Below are 17,252 nucleotides of genomic sequence, written 5' to 3'. Positions count from 1 at the left end.
CTATATTGTCTTCTTCTGTTCTTCTTAGCAGTTAGCGGTTAGCATTAGCATTAGCTAAATGGTAGCATCGGTACTGGCCACTACCTGGAGCATCTCCTAAACAGGCCTGGGTCAGGTGAACGTGGCGGTGCTGTTTAGATTGTGTAGGAGCAGTGTGAACTGGCACTGGGGGGGTGACTCTGGGCCGCCGGAGTTCACCGCCTAGCCTCCTGTAGGTGTCGTGGGACTAAGTAGGTGAAACACTGTTGAAGGGAGGTATCCACCTGATGACCCCCGGAGACGTGTTGGGAATCACTGCTCTTTGGCAGGTATAGAGGCAGATTAGGGCTCCAAGGTTCTTCACTGAGAATGAATCCTCTTTTTGAGCACAAGTATCTTGAGTTCATCCAAAATATAATCTTTGTAATCTTTCTGTGTATTAGTTTCTGAACCATCAGAAAGTGACCTGAGGACTTGAACCTGGTTCATTTGGTTGACACACGGGTGAAGTGGGTTCTTTGTCACCTGGGCAAGTTAATTAGCTCTAATAGACCACCAGTGTAAAATTGATCCAGTCTACAGTAACTCAAGCAGATGTGGGTGACAGTGGTTAATGTAAGCAGAGGGGCACATTGATGGATGGGGTGATTCCTCTCAGAGTTTTTTTCTCCCCATTGTCTGCAGGTCACCAGACGGTTGACCGAGGGGGACTACGGCCTCCAGGGGAACAGCATGCTGGAGGATCGGCCCACCTCCAACCTGGAGAAACTTCACTTCATCATCGGCAACGGCATCTTACGACCCGCCCTCAGGTGACTGCAGCACCTGAGCTCCTTTAGTGGCACCACCAGATCCAGACTCAACGTGATTCCTATTATAACTTTAAAGATTTCCACTTTTGTGAGTTTGTCCTGAGGATGGAGCTGAAGGAAAGGGGTTATGAACTTGAGGGTGGAACTAGAGGAAAGTATTGAACACGGGAGGGGCCGTCACTCTGCGGAGCATGAATGTGTGGAGTGAATATCACAGCAGTTTGGCCTTTAGAGTTTTATATTTTTAATGTGTTAAAGTTAAACCTCTGGAGTGAGACGAGGGAGATCAGGAGGTCAATGAGAACATTAGGGCTCGTTCCATTTCCCAGTTTCCCCTAAAAAAATCTATGATATGGCCCTCAGCTTCAGCGCTGCAGCTGCACGGCGCCATTTTAGACCTGCTTTGTTCAGCTGTTGATGTTCTTCTGTCACAGGGACGAGATCTACTGTCAGATCTGCAAACAGCTCACTCAGAATCCGTCCAAGAGCAGCCATGCCCGAGGGTGGATCCTGCTGTCGCTCTGCGTCGGCTGCTTCGCCCCCTCCGAGAAGTTTGTCAAAGTAAGAAACCTCACGTCGCACGAGAAAACCACCCAGTCTGAGGTGACGCTACAAGGACGCTACAAGTCAGTCAGTCTGACCCAGTGTCCCCGCAGTGACGTCAATGTAATTATGTAATTATTGATGAAAACACGCAGGAAATGAGGCTGAGTGATGAGTGAACGCTTGAAGGAGCAGGAAAGATGTTAAAAAGTCAGAAATCTAAACAGAAAAAAATGTTTTCCTAAAAGTGAGATTCAGTCCAAAGACTTCAGGTGTTTGTTTCTGTTGCTGCTGCAGAGCGAGACGCTGCTTTATTGACTGTAATTCTTTGTCATCGTCTTCATTGATCCCGTAATCAGAAGCTTTTTTTTTCTGTGGGCAAACATAATAAACACAATAAAAGCAATTTTGTAACACTGAGAAATCCAGACTGAAGAGAGGAAACTGCACGAAGGATTCATTAAAATCCAATCGAGTGTGCAGACACGACAGATCAATTACTGAAAACACTCACATCAGCGTGCTGTTAACAACAACAGCTTCTCCTCGTCTCCGTCAGAAACACCAGCAAGTTTGGACCAATAAAACAACCGAAGTTCATTAAAGGAACTAAAGTTATTAAAGATCAAATTCAGCCTCAAGTTTCAGTCCATCGACAGAAAGTTACGAGACTCAGTGAACGCAGCGTATTTTGTTTTTGGACTCTTCAGACAAACAAGACGTCAAGTTTGACTTGAGGAAAAGTTTGAGGCATTTTACACTGTTACACACTTTAATGTTCAAATGAGTAATCAATCAATCAACTAAGATAAACATCACATTAATAAAAATATTGGTGAGTGGATGACTGGTCAGCTGGTATTTATACCTTTGCTGGCAAATAGGCAAAAAGCAGAAGACTTTGTGATGGTTTGTGTTGTGAAATGTGTTTTATCCCTTCATGTGACACCGTTTGCTTCTGTCTGGGATCTTCAGTGGAATAAGGTTTTTTTTTTTATTTCCTCCTCTTCTGTTTTCAGTATCTACGGACGTTCCTCATCAACGGGCCTCCTGGTTACGCTCCGTATTGTGAGGAACGGTTGAGGAGGACGTTCGTCAACCGCACCAGGACCCAGCCGCCATCCTGGTTGGAATTACAGGTACTGAAGATGTTCTGAGTGTCTGCAGGTCCTGAAAGCTCTTAACATTTAATTCAGTTTCCTCAGAATAATGAGAAATTATAAACTAAAAGTGGGATTGTTTTTGTTCAATTCTTTCTTTCGTGGATTTTAACTTTTTAAATACATTTTAATTGGTTAATATATCCACCACCATCCAGTTTCATTATATATCTCAGAAATTATTGTTACATGATATAATGAATAAACTAGGCCATCCATCATATTTTCATACTTTTGATCATGAAACTGAATAAATTCAATTATTTGAGGTATCAAAGATTAAATGTAACTTGGTGAACCTGTGAAAAATGTTGATGCTTCAAATCATTCTGATAAACCGTTCACAGCAGATTCAATACGTCTCAACCATTTAAATAATGTCTTAGATCATTTAACAACTGATCTAATCTGAAAGGTAAATCTAAAATGTTATTTATTCATGAAAAGTCTTGAATTAAACTGATTAAAAGGGACGTTTGAATCGCTGAACTTGAGTCTGATCTTTTTTGCCTCCAGGCCACTAAATCTAAGAAGCCCATCATGCTTCCGGTGACGTTTATGGACGGCACCACGAAGACGCTCCTGGCGGACTCCGCCACCACAGCCAGCGAGCTCTGCAACGCTCTGGCAGACAAGATCAACCTGAGAGATCGCTTCGGCTTCTCGCTGTACATCGCCCTGTTTGACAAGGTGAGGCCACACGTGCAGCTCATGTCTTCACTTCTTAAAAGTCGGCGTGGTCCGATACGATGGAGCACTGATGGATGTTTACTCCGGTTGTCAGGTGTCGTCGCTTGGCAGCGGCAGCGACCACGTCATGGACGCCGTCTCCCAGTGCGAGCAGTACGCGAAGGAGCAGGGCGCCCAGGAGAGGAACGCCCCCTGGAGGCTGTTCTTCAGGAAGGAGATCTTCAACCCCTGGCACAACCCTGCCGAGGACTACGTCGCCACGAACCTCATCTACCAGCAGATCGTCCGAGGGGTGAAATTCGGAGAGTATCGCTGTGAGAGGGTGAGCGGCTGAGTTTTGTTTAGCGTGCAGCCAGTAGCTTATCGATTTCTCATTGGAGGAGAAGTCGTGAACACGCTGGCTCAATGAACGAAATCACACACTTTGATCAAAATAACCTCTCAAAAGTTTATGTAGCAGATTATAGATTTCGTGACATCTTTTAGTTCTTGTATTTTCAGTCGTTTCAGTTCTGCAGGACTGCACACAGACTTCTTTGTTCAAACAGCATTTTGCAGAATCAAAGCCCAACTTTTTGTCTTGCGCCTTCATCACCATCATCTGTGTCAGATGATTTGTGTCACATGATTACTGATGCAGTTATCTTAAAGGATAACTTTCGTTTTTTACAACCTGGACCTTATTTGTAGCATTAAATACGACCATTTACTCACCCAGACAACTTTGGTGGCATTTGGAGTCGGCGGTCGGCTAGTTTAGCTGTAGTTTGGCGCAGCTATGGTTCGTTATTGCGTATTCGTAGCCGACCGCCGCAGAGTCAGCCGTGTTGTGGCTGGCCGCTCGCAGCGGGCGGCGTTCAGTAATGACATCATCCACGTCAGAGGTAGTTGTCTAGAGACACTAGATGTTGATAACATGCCACCACGGGCTCAGAGGGGAATAGCACCAGCATATCATAACAAAATATTGGAATATGAACGAGTTTCGCCGCAGATTATGCGTTTATAGAGGCTGCGCATGGATGCCCCGAGTACTCGCATTATACGGATATACGCGCCGCTCCTCTGGGGCTAATTTCTTCAAAACGACTCCAAATGCCACCAAAGTTGTCTGGGTGAGTAAATGGTCGTATTTAATGCTACAAATAAGGTCCAGGTTGTAAAAAACGAAAGTTATCCTCTAAAGGAATCCATGCATGGTGTCTGAATGTATGGACACATTATTCCTGTTTGATTAAGGCCAAAATGTCGGGCTTTAATTCAGTAAAGTACTAAAAATAAAGAAGTCTATGAAAAGAGAAAGTCAGTGTTCTTCTGTTAAGGCTGCTGTCCAGCATATAATTGATGTGTTTGAGGTGTTTTTCTATTCATACTTTAAATCGTGTCATCGCTCAAAATCTGCTAATTCTGCTCAGAAAACATCTGCAGGATGAGTTGAGGGTGAAATTGAAAATGTGCAGCAGCTCTACCACTAATATAATATAATTCTGCAGCTGTTTTACTCAAATAGATGTGTTCGTTTTCATAGAAACTTCCTTACGTCAGGCAGAATCTGTTGATTAAATGGTCTCTTTTGTCCACTTTGTTGTGATAACGGCTGCACAAGAACAGTGTGTACAGAAAACAGAAGGTTGTCAGTCGCCATATTGGTTTTGTTTGTTCCTCATGAGCGTCTCTTCGCCCTGCGTCTGTCCTGAAGGAGGAGGACCTGGCAGAGCTGGCCTCGCAGCAGTACTACGTGGATTACGGCTCCGACATCCTCCAGGATCGCCTGCTGAGCCTCATCCCCTCCTACATCCCCGACAGAGAAATCACCTCGACCAAGACTGCAGAGAAGTGGCTTCAGCTTATCATCAGCGCCCATAAAAAGGTATCTGCTGCATTAGTGAACAGAACTGACGCTTCTTTGCTGCTTTCTGAGCAACGTGTTTGACGTTAACTACAACCGACTGCAGGGATTACACACCAAAAGGAGGCTGAACACGCAGAGGGTGAAGGAGGACGTGGTGGACTTTGCTCGTCTAAAGTGGCCTTTGCTCTTCTCACGTTTCTACGAGGCCTTCAAATTCTCAGGTTGGTGACACAGAAGCAGGAAAGTGTAGCTGGAGGTATGGGGAGGTGTTTTCATGGATGCGACACCGTCTGTCCACAGGACCGAGTCTGCCCAAGAATGACGTGATCGTGGCGGTGAACTGGACCGGAGTTTACTTTGTGGACGAGCAGGAGCAGGTCCTTCTGGAGCTCTCCTTCCCAGAGATCACAGCTGTGTCCAGCAGCAGGTGTGACAACCAGAGCATCATTTTAGTCTCATTTAAAGCTAAATTAAGCCTATTTCCTCTTATAGTGTTTCTGAAAATACACAAATCCAAGCTCTGACAGATTCTAAATTATATATGGAGAACTGGAGAGTGAGTAACTGCATGGTGGAGGAGTTTCTTCATTTTACAAACTGTGCTTCACATTTCCTGTCTCATCTCATCAGTTTCATCCAAAACACAAGTATTGCTTCAGTAAAGTGTTTAGAGATAGAGCTCCCTCTGCTGGTCTATATTATACTCAGCATCTGATTACCTGGAATGACATTATCATGGTTCATAAATGTGTATTTTAATAAATTTAATTAATGTGATTTGAAAGTATTCATGTATGTACTCCCAAATTTATACTGCAGTCATTACTTGTTGGTTCCTGTCAGTCTGTCTGTTGTTCCACCACTTTGGTCCAGACTCAAATAACTCAACAGGTGTCGGATTGATAGCCATGAAATTTGGTGCAAACATTCACAGTACCCAGAGGATGAATCCTACTGACTTTGGTGTTTTCATGACTTTTCATCTAGTGCACCATGAGGTTGACATTTCCGTTTTTTAGTGAAACGTCTCTACAACTGTGGGATGGATTGCCATAAAAATTGGTGCAGATATTCACGTCTCCCTCAGCATGAATTCTTATAACTTTAATGAAGCCTTAACTTTTAATCTAGCGCCATCGTCAGGTTAAAGTTTAAACTGCATACCTGCAAAACTGACATTCCCATCAGTGGCAGCTGTACATTCTGTTTAGTGCTCATTAGCAAATGTTAGCATGCTAACATGCTAACCTAAGACGGCGAACATATTAAACATTACAGATGCTAAACATCAGCATGTTAACATTGTAATAGTGAGCATGTTAGCATGCTGATGTTAGCATTTGGTTCAAAGCATTGCCGTGCCTCAGTACAGCCAGACAGAGCGGTTAGCATGGCTGTAGCTTTGTTTCTTCAGAGTAAAGGGCCAGAATGGAACTACTGATCACTTAGCAACAGAGAAATGATGTCTTTATGTAGTCCACATTCTAGAACGACTACATGATGAGTGATTTATCTTTCATACGTCATGAAAAGCCTCTTTCTAACGTAAAATGTCTTCTTCCAGAGGGGGTAAACTCCAGGGCCAGAGTTTTACTTTGGCCACCATCAAAGGAGACGAGTACACGTTCACCTCCAACAATGCCGAGGACATCCGCGACCTGGTGGTCACCTTCCTCGAGGGTCTGAGGAAGAAGTCCAAGTATGTGGTGGGACTGCTGGACTGTCCCAACCCCGGTAAGAAAGTTTTGATCTAAACCTAAACAAGATCTAAACCATAAACCTAACATCTTTTGTTTTATTGTTTATATATGTAATCTGTATTTTGCAGCAGGGGTAGATTCCACATTCCTGAGTTTCTCCAAGGGGGATCTGATCATCCTGGACGAACACGACGGAGAGCATGTGATGAACTCTGGCTGGGCTCACGGCATCAACGACAGGACCAAACAGAGAGGAGACTTCCCTGCAGACTGTGTCTACGTGCTGCCCACTATCACCAGACCCCAGTATGACTTAGTGGTGAGTTGGCTTTAACACGGTCACTTTGGTTTTTGTCCCTGATTGCGGGCTGTCAGGAGATGTTACACACCTAAAAACTAAATGTGGGATTATTGTTACAATCTTTTTTGTGGATTAAAAAAAACAGATGCAAAGAGTTCAACGGTAAGATTAAAAAAGTGCCAGTAGGAGCTAGCTGTTTCCACCTGCTTCCAGTATTTATGCTAAGCTAGGCTAACCACCACGTGACAGCCTTTATATTGAATGTTTTGATATGAAAATGTTGAACTTACCTTTAAAAACACACTCTATATACTAACGCTTTAGGTGATTTTCTTTGTCTTATAACTCCTTACAGCCCTTCTTTCTCTCTCTCTTTCTTCACCTCAGGCTCTTGTGATCATGACTCCTGATCAGAGGCGAGAGTCCATTGGTTTGTCCCACATGAACCTTTCTGACAAGGAGGACAAAACAAAGGCCTACACGCTGGAGGAGTTCTCCTACGACTACTTCAGGTGCATTCACATGGAGACATGAAGCATATAGTTGCTTTACAAATGATGCATTGACTTGCTGGAGGACAGAGAGTGTGTGTTATCATTTCTAACCCCCCCCCTGCATGTTTCCAGGCCTCCTCCTAAGAGCACTCTGAGCAGGGTGATGATCTCTAAGTCCAGAGGGAAGGAGCGTCTGTGGAGCTGCACCAGGGAGCCCCTCAAACAGCCTCTGCTGAAGAAAGTCCTGGTTCATGACGAGCTCTCCCAGGAGGCCTGTCTGGCCTTCATGGATATCCTTTAGTCTCTGAACCTTTTTCCCAAACTTACTTCACAGTGTTAGTCTGAAGAATACATGCAGTTACTGTAATTTATTCCCAACGGTGGAAGTACTTTTACTCAAGTTCTGTACTTGAGTACAAAGTTGAGGTACTTGAGTCTTTTCATGTCACTTTCTGCTTCTACTGCACCACATTCCAGAGAGACATACTCCCTACAGCATTTAGTTTCTTTACAAATGAAGATTTTTACATACAAAACATAAGAAGAGCTTCTAAATTATGATGTTAAATAAATGAAACTACCGAACAGTTTATAAAAGCACATTTGAAACGATTAGTCACTGTTTTGATGTCTGATTATTCCAGCTCCAAAAATGTGACGATTTGCTGCTTTTCTATTTAATTATTTTATATTTTTGATTTATTATTTAATCATCTTGAGGTTTCTGCTGTTACTGTTGGTTGGACTAAAACATCGTGAAGGCGTCACTTTGGCTCATCGTCACCACATTTCTCACTATTTTCAGAATGTTTACAAACCAAACGATCAATCATCGATCGATTAATGGAGAAAATAATCAGCAGATTCATCCAGAATGAAAAGAATCGTAGCTGCAGTCTGATACTGAGTCACTCTTTCATTGCAGAAGTATTTTTACAGTGTGGTGTTAGTACTTTTATTTTAGTGAAGTATCTGAATACTTCACTGCTTAAAAATTCCTCATACACGAGAAGCAGGAAACATCAAATTTTACTTGAAAAATGACTTAAACAATTAGTTGATTATCAAAATAGTGGCTCGTTTAATTTTGTGGATAATCTAGTTTTTTCATCTGTAGACATTAATTTATGTGTAACATCTGAAGGTTTGTCATGTTGTCGATTCTTGTCTCATTTATTGTTTTCATGTATTGTTTTAAACTGTTGCTAAACATCCGTACATATCACACCCGCCTGTTGTGTTCTTAACTCTGGCTCCACCTGTCATGAAGTACATGGGCGACTACCCGTCCAAACGGGCGCGCTCAGTCAACGAGCTCACCGATCAGATCTTTGAGGGAGCGCTGAAGGCTGAGCCGCTCAAAGACGAGATCTTCTGTCAGATCCTGAAACAGCTCACTGATAACCACATCAAGTACGTCTGACACACACAAACACACACACACACACACACACACACACAGAGTAGAAAACATCACAAAAATGCTGTATGGTGCACATAGACTGTATGTGCACTATATTGCCAATAGTATGTGGACATTTGGACATTACTTTCATAGTAATTGTTACACTCATTGTTTTTTTATTATATTATTATATCAAATTACAGTGTGAAAGGTGTCGCTCATGGTGGAGAGTCTTCACCTGAATCTGCAGCTAACCTCGGCTTTACAGAGCTTTAGCTCATTGTTTATTGTCTGGTTTGAACCTTCATTGTTCTGGTTCTCACAGCGTTGTTTTTCAGGTGTAAACCCACAGTTCACTTCCTGCTCAGGACTATAAACAACAGACACACAGTCAGAGACCAGCTGATGAACATCATGGAGCATTTAGCAGCTACAGAACCAGATATTGCCCTCCAGGGTTGGTAGAGACCAAAAACGGAGTGAATTCTGGACTGAGCCAGAAACATGACTCCAAACTGCTCGATGTGTAATAATGTAGTGAGTGAAATAAATGAGGGCTGTTTCCTGTATCAGCTTAAAATGTGGTGCTGTGTCTCCATGTTGTGTTCACACCTGGTTACCGCTGCCCCCCAGTGGCCAAAATAGCAGTTACATCAGGTCGAAGGACTCACCATATAATGTATTTAACTTGCTAAAGGGCTAAAAGTTTTTATCACACGAGAACACATTTTTAACCATTAGCTTGACCATTTCATCATTTCACTGTTGTGTGTGTGTGTGTGTGTGTAGGTACAGTGAGGAGAAGGGCTGGGAGCTGCTGTGGCTCTGCACTGGTTTGTTTCCTCCCAGTAACATCCTGCTGCCTCACGTCCAGAAGTTCCTCCAGGCCAAGAAACACTACCCGCTGGCTCCAGACTGCATGCAGCGGCTACAGAAAGCCTTACGGTAACACTACGCCGTAATATAGTCTTTCTGTCGTGTTCCGTTTACATCCGTTCATCTCTCCTCTCTATTATTTGTTGTAGAAACGGATCAAGAAAGTATCCTCCTCACCTGGTGGAGGTGGAGGCCATCCAGCACAAAACCACTCAGATCTTCCACAAAGTTTACTTCCCTGACGACTCAGACGAGGTCGGTGACGACTGTGAAATCTTTATTATCCTGAACATAATAACTGTGTACAGATGCTGTATATGTGGTGGTTAATGCTAGCTAACGTTAGCTACTTTAGCTAAATATTACTGTAGATCAGACATTAATGAGTCAGCTGACTTCCTTCGAACTTGTGCTGTTGTTGCACTGCGTTTCAACATTTACAGCCACTTTCCACTTCTCATACATCGATAATAACTGCACCTTTATTGATATTTTATATTTGCACTCTTTCATACTTGTACTGCAGCTGCTGCACAACAATCCCTCCGGATACCTGAGGTTCCATCTTATTTACCATTATACCATAATCACCCTATTGCAGTTCTTGCCATTTATAAAGTCAGACTATGGAGCATTAAAAGAAAAACAGCATTGTTTCTCTCACACATGAAATTTATTAGCAGTAAAATGAACCTTTTCTCAGTTAAATACACTGAATTGTTTAGAAGCTACAGCATTACTTCTTCTGGTGTGACCAGTAGCTTCTGGTGGCTAATATTATTATTATTATTATTAGCAGCTAATGGTAGCTAACATTAGCCTGTGACTGTTCTCTACTTGTGCATTTTTCAGCATCACCAATTATCTCAATTTGTCGCGTTTGACCACAGTCGTCGCTTTAACACTGATTCCATTGACACTTTGATCAGACTTCTTATATATAAAGAAGTATTTTTGAATATTTTCTAAAGGGTTCTGACTGATTTATACAAGGATAAATAGTTGGAAATTAATCAATATATTTCCTCATCTAAACTGAAATCATTAAAACAATCATGATTGGAGATTTAAAGTCTTCACTCAACAGTTTACCATTCCTCTCTGTGAACCTGCATTAAAAACAGATTTTCCTTATAATTTCTTCCTCTTTTGGTTCTGTTTCATATTGAAGCTGCCGTTTGTGTTTGCAGGTGTTTGAAGTGGAGTCGAGCACAAAGGCCAAAGACTTCTGCCACAACATCTCCGGACGTCTTCTGCTCAAATCCTCCGAAGGCTTCAGTCTGTTTGTGAAGATCACCGACAAGGTGAACACCTGATTATCTGCATTCTAGTAAAAATCTGTTCAGTTTGGCACATGAAAGAGTTACGAGTTTCCACATCGTCACATCTAAATGCTTCACAGAGAATTAGAGTTAGACTTTCTGGTCCTGCAGGTCATCAGCGTGCCTGATGGCGACTTCTTCTTCGACTTCGTGAGGCACCTGACGGACTGGATCAAGAAAGCCAGACACGTGAAAGACGGTAAGAAAGATTTTTGTCCTTCCTTTGATGTTTGTGTGTTTTCTACCTTCTGGTTACCGTGTGTCACGTCTGTGTGTTGGCGTGAAGGTGTGGTGCCTTCACTGACCTATCAGGTGTTCTTCATGAAGAAGCTGTGGACGAACACCATGCCAGGAAAAGACTCCATGGCTGACTCCATCTTCCACTACTACCAAGTGAGTGGCCTCACGAGTATTCAGATCCTTTACTGCAGTACTAATACCACACTGTGAGAATACTACATGTATATAAGTATAATCAGCTAAATCAAAAGTAGTCATTGGTTGAGCTCATTTGAATTACTTTACATACTGTTGGCTGGTTTAATCTACAGCGATGCATCATACTACATAAGATCACGTCCTGTGAGAACCTCGTATCTCAGAAAAACAGCCGGTTTTCAGCTTTGTGACGATGCTTTTCCAGCTGATCCACGATCCAAGTGGCTCAGGAGATAAAAAAAAACTTTATTAATCCCACGCCAGGGAAATTAAATAACGAGTAAAAAGCAATTCACTAGTCTCACCAGTTGTACATCCATACAGGCACATGATTGAGACTGGTGACGGTAAAAACACAGACAAACAGAGCTGTACAGTAAAGTACTAGAGTAAAAGTCCTTTCCACCGCTCTCAGAAATACCTACAGAGAGTCTTAAAGCTTATTTAAATTAAAACAAAATTAAAAAATGTGTTAACATGTTTTTAGAGAATTCCTTCATGTTATTGTTTATTCTGATGCTCCATTAATTAATTGAAATGCAGAAACTTCACAAACTGCACTTTAATCAATGTTAATACATTTTTCACTGAATTTATCAGTAATTAAAGCTAAGACTCAATAATACAATAACTCTGATTATCATGGCAGACCTCCGCTGACTTGCTGTCTGCACACTAAGATCAAAGTCAGTCTGTAACTGCATCCACCTCATCATCATCTTCCTCTCTGGACAGGAGCTGCCTAAGTATCTGCGAGGATACCACAAGTGTCCGAGGGAGGAGGTGCACCAGCTGGCAGCGCTGATCTACAGGGTGAAGTTCGAGGAGGAGAAATCCCACTTTCATAATATTTCCAAGATCCTGAAGGAGCTCGTCCCTCAGGACCAGATGAGACTTCTGTCCCCCGACGACTGGAAGAGGGTGAGCTGACGTAGTAAAACCAAGGTTTCATGGCTGAACAGTCCAACATTACTGATTATTCATGTCAGATTCTGCACATAAAACATACAATAGATTAATTTTAGAAAAAAAATGGTAAAAAAAAGGGCCCATTACAATTTCTCCAAAGTCTTCAAATGTTTGTTTCCAAAAACAAAAGATATTTAATTTACTATGTGACAAAGAAATCTTCATATCTGAGAAGCTGAAACCTGCAAATGTTTGGTCATGTTGCCTGAAGAAGACTAAAGCTGCTGTTGCATATGAAATAAGATCATCCAAGTAATTAATTCTAATAATATTCAGATAGAATATCTTAAAATGTAGTTCAGAGACATTTATGTCTTCCTGGTTTGTCCTCTGTGTGTCTCCCTCTCAGTCCATCATGACGCTGTTCAACAAGCACTCAGGAAAGACTCGAGAAGAAGCCAAACTTTCCTTCCTCAAAATCATCTACAAGTGGCCGACGTTCGGCTCTGCCTTTTTCGAAGTCAAGGTGAGACGTTTGAACGCAGTAAATCGGTTTAAAAGCCGAACGTTGATGTGAGTCCTGGAGCTGCTGCGCTGTTGTTGAACTCCTTTTAAAAATTAGCAACACTACAGTGTACAAATACGCTCATTACATTTAAAAGCCATGCATGCAAGTACAAAGTACTCATGATGCAGTGCTGTTTCAAAATGTTTATGTTATAATAACTGGATAATGATTGATGCATTAATGAGTAGTTAGTACTGCTGAGTAGTTGAATCTATAATAATACATTATCACTGTATAAATAATCTGAATCTGTAAAGTATCAACTAAAGCTTTAAAACCAATGTAGTGGAGTAAAATGTACAATATTTGCCCCTGAAATGTAGCACAAGTACCTTAAAATTGTATTTCACTACAGTACTTCAGCAAATGTACTTAGTTACTTTCCGCCCCTGTTTTTTTTTAAACTCTTTTGTTCTTTGTTTTGCAGCAAACGACTGATCCAAATTACCCAGAAACCCTCCTGATAGCAATCAACAAACATGGCGTCAGTCTCATTGATCCCAAGTCAAAGGTGGGTCCATATTTATGCACATTAGTTCAATGAGAATTAGCATTTTGAATAAAATGCTAAAATATTAGTTTCCTGCGATCGAGACGCTTAAAGCAACAACAGGTAGCTGCAGTCAGTCCAGTGCACAACACACGAGTCCACACAGTCAGGACGGGTCATCGAGTTCGAGCCATTTAAAGACGAGACGGCGGACAAGCTGCGTCCAATGAGAGTGTAAGAGGGCACCAGAGGCAGGATGGAGGGAGGCAGCGCGCACGCAGCCAAATTCATTACATTATTCCTGCATTAGGAGTAATTAAACGAGCTTCAAGGGGAATGAAAAGGAAATGCAGTGACATAAAAGAGCCACCGCAGCTGGTCTGAGAGCAGCAGGTGGAGGTGAAGATGGTGTTAATACAGTAAGAGCAGCTGCAGTCTGTCAGCGCGAGGACATTTAATCTCTGTTAGCCCGCGACGGCTGGAGGAATTAGCTCTTTGGGTTAGCCGTCCAGCCGTACGTCACATTCTCATTAACACGATATCTCACGAGCATCTAAAGGAGTTCAGCCACAGAGTTCGCTCTGCCGGGGAGGTGCATCGTCCTCAGGGAGGCCAGTGGAGGATGAGTCCAGTCTCCGGGCGTCTCTCAGGGACTCCAGTGACCTGCTCCACCTTTGACGGTGGGTAGGAAACACTGCTCAGGTGTCGCCCCTGAGAGAGAAGAGCTTCAGCAGCAAACAGACAGTCCACAGTTCTGGGACACCGATGTGTTGCTTGTTCTGCCTCAGGGGAACGAGGGGGCCAGTTAGCCAGTCGTCAGGTGTAGTGATCTTAAAGGATAACTTTTGTTTTTTACAACCTGGACATTATTTGAAGCATTAAATATGACCATTTACTCACCCAACAAATTTGGTGGCATTTGGAGTCGTTTTGAAGAAATTAGCCCCAGAGGAGCGGCGCGTATATCCATATAATGCGAGTACTCGGGGCATCCATGCGCAGCCTCTATATAACGCATAATCTGCAGAAACTCGTTCATATTCCAATATTTTGTCATGATATGCTGGTGCTATTCCCCTCTGAGCCGGCGGTCGGCTAGTTTAGCTGTAGTTTGGCACAGCTATGGTTCGTTATTGCGTATTCGTAGCCGACCGCCGCAGAGTCAGCCGTGTTGTGGCTGGCTGCTCGCAGCGCCCGGCGTTCGGTAATGACATCATCCACGTCAGAGGTAGTTGTCTGGAGACGCAGGATGTTGATAACATGCCACCACGGGCTCAGAGGGGAATAGCACCAGCATATCAGAACTAAATATTGGAATATGAACGAGTTTCGCCGCAGATTATGCGTTATATAGAGGCTGCGCATGGATGCCCCGAGTACTCGCATTATACGGATATACGCGCCGCTCCTCTGGGGCTAATTTCTTCAAAACGACTCCAAATGCCACCAAAGTTGTCTGGGGGAGTAAATGGTCGTATTTAATGCTACAAATAAGGTCCAGGTTGTAAAAAAACGAAAGTTATCCTTTAAGACTGCCCTCATGCATCTTGTAAAAAGTGTAAATCAGGAACAGACTGGCAGGTTTGACTGTGAAAGACAAAGCGGAGCTGTGGATTAACCGCCGCAGCGTCAGGAACATCCTGCATGTGGAGAAATAAACTAACAATGAACAGACAGATGAAAGACAGACAGCGTAGCTGGTGAGCGAGCCAGCAAGACGACGGTGCTCCAAAAGGACAAAAAGACGAGGTCAGACTGCACAGAATCTGTTTGCGTCTCCTGGACCTGCAGGCTGAATGCAGAACCAAAACATGGATCTATGGCGCAATTAACCGGCGCAGGACGCCAGACTAACGACGAGAAGGTCAAAGACGCTGGCTGGAGGCTAACTCAGGTGATTTATAGCCAGGACGTGCAGGTGACCAACAGGTCAGACGCAGCACTTTGTTTAAAGCTGCTGTCAGGAGGGAATGAAGCTGAACTTCATTACCCATAATCCACCCTTAAAAAGCAGGATTCAGATCTTAGTCAGTGTGGCTTTAAATGAGTTTATTTTCTGTGTGTGTGTGTGTGTGATGTGCACGGTGTGTGTAGAGGACTGTGTCGTACCTGTGCTCGTCTCACCTCTCACGTTTCCTGCAGGACATCCTCACCACCCACCCCTTCACCAAGATCTCCAACTGGAGCAGCGGCAACACGTACTTCCACATCACCATCGGGAACCTGGTCCGAGGCAGCAAGCTGCTGTGTGAGACCTCGCTGGTGAGCCAATCAGCACGCTGCTGTCTTCACACCGAGACCACGATGATCGCGCCTCACTCGCTCTGAGTCCGGCTGCTTGACTGCTAACTTAAATGTGGATCAATGCACACTGATGCACTGATGTTGTCATCTGAAACTATTCACACATAATCGAATCTGACCTTCAGGAATTTAACGAATCACTTCCTGTGTTGTGTTTTTAAAATCAAACTTCATTCACAGCGAGGAGCAGCAGGTAAAAAGTGACGCATTCAGGAACATGTTGCAGTGTGAAGCGCCGTGTCTGACCTTTGACCTCTGACCCCTCAGGGCTACAAAATGGACGACCTCCTGACCTCTTACATCAGCCAGATGCTGACGACGATGACCAAACAGCGAACCTCCCGCGGCAACAGCAAGTGAGCCGACGGCTGGAAACTCATCGATTACGGTCGATCGATCGATCCTGCGTTCACTCACACACACACACACTCTCACACACTAACTGTGTGTTCTTTAAATCGGCCCGTCAGGTGGTTATTAAAGCAGTTCACTGGTGATTAACTGTGACGCCAACAATCTCATTCATGGTATCAGGTATCGGCCCTGTCTTAAGACTCACATATTGCCTTTAAATGACCTTTTCCACCATCGGCACTTTGGATTCCTGTCTGTAAACATCTTCATCACTGATGCTCATTATTTAAATATTATCAGTGAGGTTTAAAATCTCTGTGCTCTCAATTTTAAGGCTTTCAATGCTGCTACAACCTGAGTCCAAAACTACGGAAGCCCTAAGTTTTTTTTTATTTATTTATTTATTTTTTTTTACAAGCCATTTTCTCGATACAACGAGAAAATGAACTTTGTTTTTTGTTTTGTTTTTTTTAACTTTATTGAATGAACGAAGAAGAAGTGGCGGGTGGATGATGTGACAGCAGGTTTTCGGTGTTCAGCACGGAGAAATGCGCAAGGTAAGATGATTATTACAGGAACACATCACCCCAAATTCATCAGTAATCATAACTAGCACGTACCAAAAAGCACCGGAGCAACAGTATAATAATCTAGTTATGATTACTGATGAATTGGGGGTGACCTGTAATAATCATCTTACCTTGCGCATTTCTCCTCGCTGAACACGGCACACCTGCTGTCACGTCATCCACCTGCCACTTCTTCTGACGTTCATTCAATAAAAGTTTAAAAAACAAAGTTCGTTTTCGTCTCGAAATAACGAGAAAATCTTATTATATCGAGAAAACTGCTTGTAAAAAAAAAAAAAAAAGTCCCTTCAGGGCTTCCGTACAAACAGCTGTGAAAAACGTAAATAAACCCAGAATCAGTCATTTACTGAAGTGAGCTGTATTTTTAGACTTTTTCTCAAACGCTGCCAACAAAACTGAATTCAAGCCTCTTGACTGATTCACAAAAACAATCTGATCTCTCACTCTCACTTTAAAGATCAGCAG

The 17,252-nt window shown here is 43.0% G+C and overlaps 1 protein-coding gene across 2 annotated transcripts in view; it reads left to right on the top strand.

The window, feature by feature from the left end:
• myo7ab (myosin VIIAb) overlaps positions 1 to 16,496 on the top strand; it is a 37,264-nt gene extending 20,768 nt beyond the window's left edge. The window contains exons 25-47 of one of the 2 annotated variants that reach the window (XM_041953073.1): positions 664 to 791; positions 1,226 to 1,352; positions 2,354 to 2,473; positions 3,011 to 3,184; positions 3,279 to 3,506; positions 4,884 to 5,054; positions 5,140 to 5,257; positions 5,337 to 5,463; positions 6,601 to 6,770; positions 6,865 to 7,055; positions 7,425 to 7,549; positions 7,664 to 7,821; positions 8,791 to 8,944; positions 9,726 to 9,881; positions 9,962 to 10,067; positions 11,003 to 11,116; positions 11,246 to 11,333; positions 11,421 to 11,527; positions 12,308 to 12,493; positions 12,891 to 13,001; positions 13,477 to 13,560; positions 15,682 to 15,801; positions 16,111 to 16,496. In XM_041953073.1, coding sequence (XP_041809007.1) covers positions 664 to 791; positions 1,226 to 1,352; positions 2,354 to 2,473; positions 3,011 to 3,184; positions 3,279 to 3,506; positions 4,884 to 5,054; positions 5,140 to 5,257; positions 5,337 to 5,463; positions 6,601 to 6,770; positions 6,865 to 7,055; positions 7,425 to 7,549; positions 7,664 to 7,821; positions 8,791 to 8,944; positions 9,726 to 9,881; positions 9,962 to 10,067; positions 11,003 to 11,116; positions 11,246 to 11,333; positions 11,421 to 11,527; positions 12,308 to 12,493; positions 12,891 to 13,001; positions 13,477 to 13,560; positions 15,682 to 15,801; positions 16,111 to 16,203 — 3,156 coding nt within the window. In that variant the 3' untranslated portion in view covers positions 16,204 to 16,496. Of the gene's footprint in view, positions 1 to 663; positions 792 to 1,225; positions 1,353 to 2,353; positions 2,474 to 3,010; positions 3,185 to 3,278; positions 3,507 to 4,883; positions 5,055 to 5,139; positions 5,258 to 5,336; positions 5,464 to 6,600; positions 6,771 to 6,864; positions 7,056 to 7,424; positions 7,550 to 7,663; positions 7,822 to 8,790; positions 8,945 to 9,725; positions 9,882 to 9,961; positions 10,068 to 11,002; positions 11,117 to 11,245; positions 11,334 to 11,420; positions 11,528 to 12,307; positions 12,494 to 12,890; positions 13,008 to 13,476; positions 13,561 to 15,681; positions 15,802 to 16,110 lie in introns of both variants that reach the window. The other variant, XM_041953072.1, reaches the window with a different exon arrangement.
• Positions 16,497 to 17,252: the final 756 nt, after the last annotated feature.

This window comes from Chelmon rostratus, chromosome 14, assembly GCF_017976325.1.
Source record: "Chelmon rostratus isolate fCheRos1 chromosome 14, fCheRos1.pri, whole genome shotgun sequence".
Lineage (NCBI taxonomy): Eukaryota > Metazoa > Chordata > Actinopteri > Chaetodontiformes > Chaetodontidae > Chelmon > Chelmon rostratus.
Note: the sequence above shows the minus strand (reverse complement) of the source record. Positions and strands in the feature narration are given on the sequence as shown.